The sequence below is a fragment of the Aythya ferina genome, assembly GCF_964211825.1.
Source record: "Aythya ferina genome assembly, chromosome: 8".
In the NCBI taxonomy this organism is placed as follows: Eukaryota; Metazoa; Chordata; class Aves; order Anseriformes; family Anatidae; genus Aythya; species Aythya ferina.
In genome coordinates this window covers 11,158,887-11,169,383 of record NC_140304.1, presented here as the reverse complement: position 1 = coordinate 11,169,383, position 10,497 = coordinate 11,158,887, and the positions used below count along the sequence as shown (strand labels likewise).

At 49.3% G+C, this 10,497-nt stretch overlaps 1 protein-coding gene across 6 annotated transcripts in view; it reads left to right on the top strand.

The window, feature by feature from the left end:
* Window positions 1–3,303: 3,303 nt before the first annotated feature.
* DNM3 (dynamin 3) overlaps window positions 3,304–10,497 on the top strand; it is a 177,909-nt gene continuing 170,715 nt past the window's right edge. For all 6 annotated transcript variants that reach the window (XM_084527142.1, XM_084527141.1, XM_084527138.1 and 3 more), the window contains exon 1: window positions 3,304–3,462. In XM_084527142.1, coding sequence (XP_084383268.1) covers window positions 3,317–3,462 — 146 coding nt within the window. In that variant the 5' untranslated portion in view covers window positions 3,304–3,316. The remainder of the gene's footprint in view (window positions 3,463–10,497) is intronic.

Sequence of the window (10,497 nt, the reverse complement as noted above, 5' to 3'; positions counted from 1 at the left end):
AGGCAGAAAGTAACGATGAAACCCCAGTTCCTTGCAGCTGCCCTTGCAGTCCCTGACAGCCCTGCGACGCTGCTCCAGAAATGCATTTCAGCTCACAAAGTGCCAAATCAACGCACGCTGCAAATACCTGAAATTCTTTGCAGGTAAAAGTGCTCCGCAGCTGGAATAAGTGGCGGGTAGTAAATTTTTCCCAGGGTCACCGTAACGTGCAGATAATGTATACGTTTGGCACCCGTTCCTGTTGGGTGTTCTGGCAATGTATGCTCTGTTTACCTCCTTTAGTCTCCACTTCCTTCCTCCCAGGCGTGGGCACACTGTAAACAGGGGGGATAGAAACAAGCGCTGCTGTCACTTAGCAACCTCAGACGGGCTCGGGGATGCTGACTTCTTTCCTTTCTGGATTTCCCAGCCCAGAAAGAGAGCCCTGTGCAGATCATGGAACAGCTCCGTCCTGACCCTGCAACCAGCCGGGGTTGCTCGGGGCTGGTCGTGAGACCTCCAGCTGCAGAGACCTGTGCCAGCGTGAGCCTGTTGTAGCACAGAAAGGGCTGCACCAGCCATGTCCTGAAGGGTGGCAGGGCTGGGGAGTGTTTTCCCCGTGAATTTTTCCCTGGGGGAGGCACTTGGCTTGCCTGGCTTTGTGTCCGAGGCAGGAGGCGTGCTGCCAGGCTGCAGCAGGGGACTGCTGCCATTTCACGGGGTGCCCGGGGTGGGAAGGCTGCAGGGAATCCTCTCTGCAGGCTGCAGTGCAGCACAGCCTTTCTTTGACTGGCTTTCCCTCTATCTTTCGCAGCCTCAAGGTCTCTGTTCTGAGCTCTCCTCCCTGGCAGATGCCCGGGCACGATGCTGACTGGCACGGCAATGCCAGCGCCACAGAGCCAGGCGCTGAGCAAAGCCTGGGGCTTGGTGCCTGCGCTGCCTGCTGCCTTCTGCAGATCGGCTGCGTGAGAAGCTCTGCAAGGCTTCGGGTTGGTTTCTGAACCGAGAAGGAGGTGAGGAAGGTCCCTGGAGAGAAGGGAAAATCACGCATCAAGGAGCCTGCCTCTTCTGAACGTGTCCCGGGGGAGGAAGCAAGCTTGGCCGGGCTCTGCTCCCCGCTGGGCTCTGCTCGCTTTCCTCGCAGGGACAGCGTGCCCAGCTGCTCACTGCAGGCATCCTCTGTGGCAGTTCATATATAACCCGCTCCTCGTGCAGGGAATTGCGCTGGCGTGTATTTATAAAGCAGCCTGGGGACCTGCTCTGAACGTCCCCGTTTTTAGCATCGCGCTGCCTGCTTAGGGAGAGCTGGTTGTGGGAAAGGAACGGTGGCACCTGGAGGTGACAGCCCCCTGCCCACCGTGCCAGGGGAGCCGGGGCTCCTGGCTGAGCCCAACACGTGGCAAAAGGCAACGATAAATATTGTGGGGCACAGCTCTGAGGGCAGGGTAAAATCGAGAGGCACGCTCAGCTGGCAGCCTGGTGCTCCCCAGGAACATGGGGACCTGAAGATGTCCCTCTGTGCCCTTCCTCCCCCTTCTTTGCCGATCTCTTGGAGCTGTTTGAGAAACGAGCACCCTTGTGGTAGCACGTGCAGGCATAATGCAAGTGTCCATGCTTTTTCCACCAGGTGGGAAATCTGTATCTTTGTCTTTTTGGGGGGGATATTGGATTTTTTCTAAGTGCTGGAGCTGCAAGGGCAAGCACGACATTTAGCGGCTTTAACTCAGCTCAGGCAGAAATGGTGTTTGGCTTGGAAACTTCCCAGATTTGGGGGAATAACTCAGCCTTTTCCTAATAATACATATGAGCTCCTTATTTATTTAAAATTATGGAAGGAAACAAAGACCATTAAAAAGCAAACTAATGGAAAGGAGAGGGCCTCAGGTTCCCAGCTCCAGGGGTGCACAGCATCGCTCCCAAGGAATCCTCCCTTTTCTAGGGGTCATTTCTCCCTTGTACCGATGAAGCCCTATTGCCAGGCTGCTCTGTAATTATTTCACTGGGGTGGTAAGAAGCGCTCCTACGCACGCACTGGGAGGATTTTGCCAAAAAGCGATGCTGCTGTTCCCGACTCCCGGCCTCAGCAGGAACCCATGGGCTGGCAGAAGGCCAAAGAGCTACTCCAGTGCCTCCTGGCATGGCCTGCTTAGGCGGGAGCGTGAAGAAGGGAATCATGCTGCTAATTGGCATAATTATGTCAATAACCCCAGGGCCCCATCTAGACGGAAAGGTTCATGAGGTTTTGCCTTGATGTCTGGGGGGGTGATCTGACCGCAGTGACAAAGCAACCTCTGCGCAAGCTGTGCCTGTGTTACACTGATGGTAAAAACATTTCAGCCTGAGCTAAAGCACAGTCTCTCCTGGTGAGATGACCGACGGCCTCTTTGCTTGGCACCAGAACAAGTCCAGCTCTTACCTCGGAGAGGGGCTTAACGACGTGTGGGCAGTTAGGCCCAAACCCCCAGGGCTGTAGGCATTGATGGTGCACCGGGTTCCTTGAAAGTGTGCTGCTCACACGGCTGTTTGCTCTGGGCTTGTGGGTTGCTGCTCGGAGCACGAGGAGGTGCTGGCGACGTGTTCCCAAATCCGCCTTTTGTGAATGGATATGCCTGGGGGCTCCTACTGCTACTCAGCTCCCACACAGTCATCTGTGTACGGTTTGCCTTCCCTTCTTGTGTTTGTGGCTAGAAACTGTTCTGCTGTAGGGATTCACTTTTTTACACTAACTGAGAGCCCCGGCCAAGAAGTTTTGATGACGCTCCAGCTCATTAGTGCCTGTCAGCCGCTTGGATGTTCGCAGTCGTTCCCTTTTGTTTCGCTAGTCACGCTGAGCACAACCGGTGTCTGGCTAAATACAGAGGATAACCATCGCTGCAGGGCTACAAAGCCTCTGTTTGGGATATTTCTGCCTTGTCACTGCTGCCAGCAATCACAGATAACTCTCGTGCTACGTGCTCAGCTCAGCCTTAGCGTGTGGTTCCCATTGAACCCAGTGCAGTTCTTCCCCTCGGCGCTGAAGCAAAGCCTCGAAGCCCTTCACGGGAAGGCAGCGGTGCTCTGCTGGCTCCCAGCAACGCTTCGGAAGGCTGCGATCGTGACCTGCCCGGGGATAACCGAGCTCCCCACATTACCGGCACCCCAATATAGGAGCGGGGCGGGGGGCGCACACGTGGCCGCGCTCCCGCCACGGGGTTCCCGCCACCGCCGCGGTGGGCGTGGCCTCGCCGACAGGGGGCGTGTTCTCCCGGCGAGGCCCCGCCCCCCGCGGTCCGGCCGCGGGGCGCATGCGCGGCTCGGCGGCCGTTACCTGTCAGCGGCGGGGCGGCGGGGCGGCGGGATGGAGGGGCTCATCCCGCTCGTCAACCGGCTGCAGGACGCCTTCGCGGCGCTGGGCCAGAGCTGCCTGCTCGACCTGCCGCAGATCGCCGTGGTGGGCGGGCAGAGCGCCGGCAAGAGCTCGGTGCTGGAGAACTGCGTGTCCAGGTGAGGCGGCGGCGGCCCCTGCCCTCCCTCCTTCCCCTCCCCGCGGTCCCCCCACCGGTGCTCGGCGTGAAAACGCCGCCCGGGTGCCCTCAGGGGTCCCCTCAGGGTCCGTTCGCTTTGGTTTTAGGGTTTATTCTGGCCGTGTTATGTCTCGGTCTCCCTCCCGAAGGCTGTAGCGCGCTGCTGATGCTGGCTGCGTTGCCAGCATCCCGCTTACCGAGCGCTCCTGAAGCCTCCAGAGATCCCTGCCGGCAGTCGGATCCTCAGAGTTTTGTTGCAGCAAATCTTTAAAACCTTTCGAGGTTTTGATCCCTGTATTCATGAAACAACCCAAAATGTGTGCGTTGGGGAGGAGAGGCCTCTTATCTTGCTTGTGTGTGAGGTGGCGTGGTGCTGGGCTCACAGGCTTGGCTGGGTGCTGGTGTCTTCTCCTGGGTCCTGCTGGAAGGTCACAGCTCCCTGGTCTTGCTCCCTGCCTGAGGAATCCCAGATTCACAGATTTTGGGGGATCCCCATCTGATCCACAGGCTGATCCACTCCTATTGGGTGCCATGTGCCCCTGCTCCTTGCCCAAACGAGCCTGGGTAGCACAAAAGGTAGAAATGAGAAGTTTGGGCTGGTCTGGGCTGTTCGTACAAGAGGCTGGAGCCTGCTGCACAAGCAAGATGTGAATGTTTCTAGCAGGAATTATGGAGAAAAGCTGAGGGCAAGGACTTATTGCACCTGCGTACTACCACGCACCCTGCAGGCGCTACCACAGACTCTTCAGAGCAGAGTTTAACAGCGCATGTAAAGCACCAGGGCATCTCTGCCATGCAGGAGCTGCAGTCTCCAACCCTCTCTCCAAGTTTTACATCATTGTCCTATGCAGGAACTTCTTCAGATACAGCATCAGCTGGTCTGTAGGACCTCCATGCTTGCCAACTTTTGAAGCCTTTTGTGAATGTGACATTAAAATGCATTACTTCAAGCCTAGTTCCGTGAGGTTTACGTCAATATGTTTTGCTCGTGCCTCTTCTCCAGGCTGAGCGAGTGTGCATGGTCAGCAGATGTGTGGTTGCTTGCTAAGTCATGAAAACTTGATTGTGAGCCCTCAGCACCAGATGAGTGAAGAGCCACGAGACTGGAAGAGTGCTTCTGGTTGTCAGGTCAGCAGGCAAAATGGTCTGTACCTCTTCCTAGGACAGCCCTGTTTTTACAGGGTAATGAAGCTGATCTCTGAAAACCGTTTTATTGTGTCTGTGTCTGTCTTAATGTGCCTTATAGAGGTAACATGTCTTGTTGTAGAGACGTGTTGCACTCCTTTGTTTGTAGTCTGTTGCATGTGATGTTTTTAAGCACAGTGCAAAGGATAATAGTAGTACCACAGCTTTGAAATTCTTGTCAAAACGAAATAGTCCCAGCATTGCTCTGAAATTTGAGTGTTAACTCTTATGTATTTTTTTTTTTCACCACATGAATCGTTATCATTAGTGGATTTTGAACTCTTAACCTTCAGAGGGACAGCTAAGATCTTCTCCCTTTCAGGAATAGCTGTAATTGGTACCATGAGGGCATGGGGTTAGGAAGGGCCTTAACTGCAGGACCAGGCTGTTTTTTCTCTGCTGTTGGTAGCCACGAGGCTGTTGTGTCTTCTTCAGCACTTCCCAGGGTCTTTGCTTGTGCAAGAATGGCTTTATTTTTTCCACGTGGACAAAGGAAACAGATTTGCTAGTTTGCAGGTGGTATTGGAGCTCCTGCATGGAGCCTGATGGCGCAGGAAACGTGTTGGGCCGGGCTGCGGTACCCTGCAGCTGCTGGTGGGTATATTGGGGTTAGATTGCTTGTGGGATCTACCTCAGCACTTGTATTTCATGAGGATGAGTTCTTCATGTGTGCCTGCTTCAGCACTTGTGTGACAGCCAGGCCTGCAGGCATCCTTGGAGGCTGGCACGGGGCCGCGTCAGGTCTCCCAGTGTGACAGTTACCATCCCTGTGTGGGTTCGCATCACCAAGGTACCCTGCGCTTATTGCTCCTTTGTGTGCAATGAGATCTTACTGCTTTTGGTAGTCAAGGACTCTGTTTGAAGTCCTTGACTTCTGGGTGTTGTGTTTGGATGAAAATAGAGACTCTGGAGGACAGCTGAGGACAGGAGCCGTTTGCGTTTATGGGTTAGACCTTCGTGTGTGGAGCTCGTGGCTCGCGTTTGAGGAAGTGGCATTGTCTGAAGAGCACGGTAGGAATGAGTGTTTTTATTACCTGCTTCTCTTCATGACACAAGTAAACGCGCCCATAAAACGCTGAGGCAGTGTTTAAAGCAAAGGGTCTACTATGGTCGTGGTGGAAGCTGGTGGGAGAGATTAAAAGCCCCAAGGGGAAGCAAGCTCCAAATCCTGCAGGAGGTACCTTACCTGGTCTTGCTGCATGCCTGTGCTGAGCACAGGACCGTGACCCTATACGTCATTTGTGCTTTTTGAACGTCTTGCTTTTGATAATAGCAGGGTTTCTTACAAGAAAACGAATGGCAGGAAGCAATCCTTGGAAACTATGTCCGGAGAGAGAGCGTTTTCTCTTATTCCATGTATCTAAATGGGCTTTCGAGATAACTAAAGGCACAGATGGCAAGCTATCTTGTCAGGGCCTCTTTCTCCAGATTTGAATTAAAGCCTCCTTTTATTCTTGCAGATAGAGAAATTAATAATTTAATTTCAAAGCTGAGAGCTATTTATTTCCTTTTCCGCCTAATACGGTATAAGCTGCATGTAGGCAAATAATTGTTTTATAAGAGATGCGAGCTCCTGATTGTGAGCCTGTCAGTCATAATCAACCAAGAACTCTCATTTTAAGAGCCTGAGGTCTGGTTTTGTAAAACAGCTCTGCAGCTTTTTGATCTGAGACGGTTTTGATGATGGTACGGCCACTGCTTAGTGTAGAGCTATTTATTATGAAATAGGTACTAATTTTTGTTATTCCAAATACAGTTCCTCGTGTGCTGAGCTCATTCTGATTCCTTGAGATGGCGGTGGTGAAAAGGCTGTGTTGAGTCACTAGGGGAAGAGAAAGGAGTTTCAGTCTGACCATCAAAGCAGAGAATTTCCCCAAAGACAGTAGACACATGCTTTGCCTGCTTCCTGGGAGAGTTGTGGTTAAATCGGTGCAGATATTTTATTCTTTTAGTTACTAGTCGTCATTGAGAGACAAACTTCTTTTTACAGAAAGTTCACCTCTGTGTGAAACAGGCATGAGAAAGCCAAGCAATAGGAGACATGGACTGAAGTGTGGCGCTATGTATTCTTTTTTTAATCTTAAAGATTTTCTGGAAATGAGAATCAGCCACTCCTTTTCCTGACTAATTAAGCCATTGTACAGCTGCATTGAGCCTATTAGTCTAGTTATCAAAATACTCCAGTGCCCTGAAAGCAAGAATTGTTCCTGGGTATTCCATTAAGTGGAGAGAGTAGCAGTGAGACAGTGGCTCGTTTTGGTTGCTTCCCCAAATACTTTTTCTACATTTAGAGGTTGGAAAACAAACTTGGCCTTCTAGATGTGATATCGATGGCCAAGTTTTGTCCGCAGGTATAACTCTGATGTGGATTTTAAGCTCGGTTTTATGTCAAGTCTTGAGAACTGATACAGACAAAGTAAAACAAATGTATGGTTAAAACCAAATATGCTGATTTATTTTTTTCACATGTAAAGTAAAAGTTTTCCTTGAAACCTTGAAAGCTGTTTTGAGGATCCGTGGCACTTTGATTTTATTGATTAAAAGATCTCTTGTTCATTAAGAAAAGCTGTGCTCAGTAGTGAGGCAGGGTATAGAGAGCCCTGACCTGTAATCTGCTTGTAAGTTCCATGCATCAAGCAGTTCACAGCGATGCTAAATCCGTAAGTAATTCTTATTGCTTCTGTAAAGTGTACCTGTGAGAATCCACGTGGTCTTAATATAACTTTGGCATTTAATAGACAATTAGTACGTTGTACTTGTTTAGTGATCGCAAGCTTAGCGTTGGAAGTCTGAGACCTAGCTTTCAGAAAAACCCCAAACCCCACCAAAAAAATTAAAAAAAAAAAAAAAAAAAAAGTCTCATCTTGAGTGCCTTCTGAGAAGTCCATGGTACAAATTCAATTGCAGTTATTATGGGAAGTCCAGTCCATCTCTGCTTTTTAAAGGTAAATTGTCCTCCAGTGTGAGGTTTCTATGTTTTTCTTTTTCTTCCAAGATTGTATGCATTAACTTGCTTTTTATCTGAACTCCTCCACATTAAGAATTGCACAGAGGCACTTCTGAGAACTCAGCAGATTGCCTGACTCTAACTCGACAGCCCTGCTACACCCTGCCTCCAGGAAGGCGCCCTATCCTTGGCGTTTGGCAGCGCTGGAAACAACAAATAACACGCCCGGTTGTTGTCTTGCTGTTTCCTGAAGGGCATTGCTTCTGGTAATGGTTCAGACTTGTGTAATTTGCCGTTGTAGACAAAATAGGAAACACCGCTTTTCAGTTCAGATAAATGGATATCAGCGATACGATTATTTTGACATTTCCCTGTAAACATAGGAAGTGAAGCTGCCATGGACTTCAGCAGGGAAGCAAAGCGAGGATGCTGTTCTCCTGCCTGCCTCTGACTTGCTGTATGACCTCAAGCTGGTTTTTAAGCATTACGCACATCTATATCCACGTGCACGTGCAATCTTTACTCTGTAGGTGGGCTTTAGATTTTTTTTTATTCCTTTATTTTTAATTTCTTTCTATTTTTAAAGGCAAGGTTAGCATCTCATCTTAAAATCTGTGTGGAACATCTGTGACTGTAGTCTAAAACTTGCTGTTGAGCATTTTTTCTGCTTTGTGTCACGACTGCTCTAGATATCTGTGTGACACCAAAACTGAGTGGTGGGTCTGCTTCGTACAGCTGAGGTGTGGCAGTCTTTCTCCTTTCCAGAAAGAAACCCTTGCTGCTCTTCAGTTTGCCTCTGACAGCTTGGTTGTTGTTTGGGGTTTGGTATCTATCGGTTGATTATTGAGCAAATTGATAATCTTTGAAGGATTCATGCATTTCTTACATAAAGCCTGCCTAGATTGCAAGCACGGAGGGGCAGAATCCATTTTTTTTTTTTTTTTAAGCAGTGCATTACAAAATAAAGCCTTTGGTAAATAGAAGCCTGTGAACTCCCCTTGTTCGCTGTGCTCGTGTGCGATGGGTTACTAGGAGCCCTTTTAATGCTGTGCGTCTGCACTGTAAAGCCTGTAGTGTAAATATGCTGAGAGCAGGAAATGAGCATTATTTAACTGTGACCTTGCATCTTTTTCTTCAGCAAGTTGCAGCGAGACGAACAAGGCAGCATTATTGAACTAGAGAGGAGCAAATCCCATTTAACCGCGTGCTGGGCTTTGATGTACTGCCAAGTACTGTTGTCTGTGATAGCCTCTGGGATGCAAAGGAGACTGGAGCTGGAGATAAGAGAGGTTTTCAACCAAGGCATCTAGTGATAATGTCAGCTTTCATAATTTGTGTGAGGAAGTTATGCTTTTAATTCAATACCTAGCATAGTATTTTTGCATCCCAGTTCCTGTGCAGAGTCACCGAGATCTCGTTCTTCAGATACATAGGAGTTCTCCTAGCTGTAAGAGGGCTCAATGTCTGCCCTCACAGCTGATATAATCACAGCTGGACTCATCTTGTGCACTCAGTGCCTTGTTTACTACGTGCAGCACAGCTGCCTACAGATGTACACGTGTATTCGGTAGTGCTTATCTATACAGGATGCTCCAAAATGGTCTGTGTGTGAGCTCCCCTGCTGAGAATAGGCAGGGCAGGAGTAACTGGAAGCTATCTCTCTGTCTGTGGCACGAGTGGGGGAAACGGGTGAGGTTCCTGCTCCAAGCTGTGCTGCTGAAGGCATTTTTACCATAATCCATCAGAGGTGATGTTGTGCCCTTGGGTGCTCACCTGTTAATTTGTCCAGGTGCTCCACAAATGCTGACAGAAAATCCCCGAGGTCTGTCACTGCTGGGAAGCCCCAGGAGTTGCTCCTCTCCTGCCACCTCTCTCTTTTTGCTGTCTTTCTGTCTATAAATTCGGGCTGTCTTTGTGCAGCACTTCCCATTGTGCTCTCCCTCCATACATTCAGGGGGGAGTAGGAAAACTGAATCTGCTTGCATTTAAGCTTTGCAAAATGATCTGAAATGGCTTGCCTTGTACAAAGGAAGGTAATTGCACAGTTTGACACGTTTGTCATGAAAAAGAAATGCATTTTCACATTGCTTCTGAAGAGGCAGAGATTTTAGACTCGAGTGGGACATGGCATAGCAGGTTGCCTGCTATATTCCCTACCCCTGGTTAAAAATTCTGTCTTGGTGGATCTGAGTTCAGGGCAGGGTGATTTGGGAGGAAAAGCAGAAGCTTATTTTGTCTGGGTTTTTGATGGTAGCGCTGAAATCTGCATTATTTCAAAGTTCTGCAGCAGCAGAGTAGCCAGGGGTGAGTTATTTGCAAAGTGCAAGTCATTAATTACGTAGCGGCTGGCTTCGTGCAGCTGAAATGTGCACAGTACTGGGGACGTTGCTTACTGTTTAACCCTTGCAACCAGAAAATCTGTTTGATTATATTGTAGAGGAATACTTTTTGCTCAAATCTTTATTATTATTTTTTTTGGAAGAAACATCATTAATAGTGTTTGTGGTCCAAAAGCTTCAGTGCACTGACACCGATTTAAATGGAATAAGGAATCTCTGTTGTTCATTCCTCGTGGAGAGACACCAAATCTTGCTGCATTAGTATTCACCCTGAGGTTGGATGGGCTTTCATGCTCTCACAACGTATGCAAATGAGTCCCTTCCTAAGAGCAACCATATCTGATTAGGGAAAATACGGTTGTCCTGAGAAGCCGGCTTCACTCTTTCCGCCGTGAAAATCGGAAGAATTGCTGTTTGTTTTTGTGTGTGTGTGTGTGTTTGGTGGTTCCTCCCCCTGCCCCCCGGCTCGGAGTTGATGGGGAGCACCGCTGTTTCCGGAAGCTTTTGTCAAATCTTAAAGGAGAAAGAGAGAAAAGGGCATTTT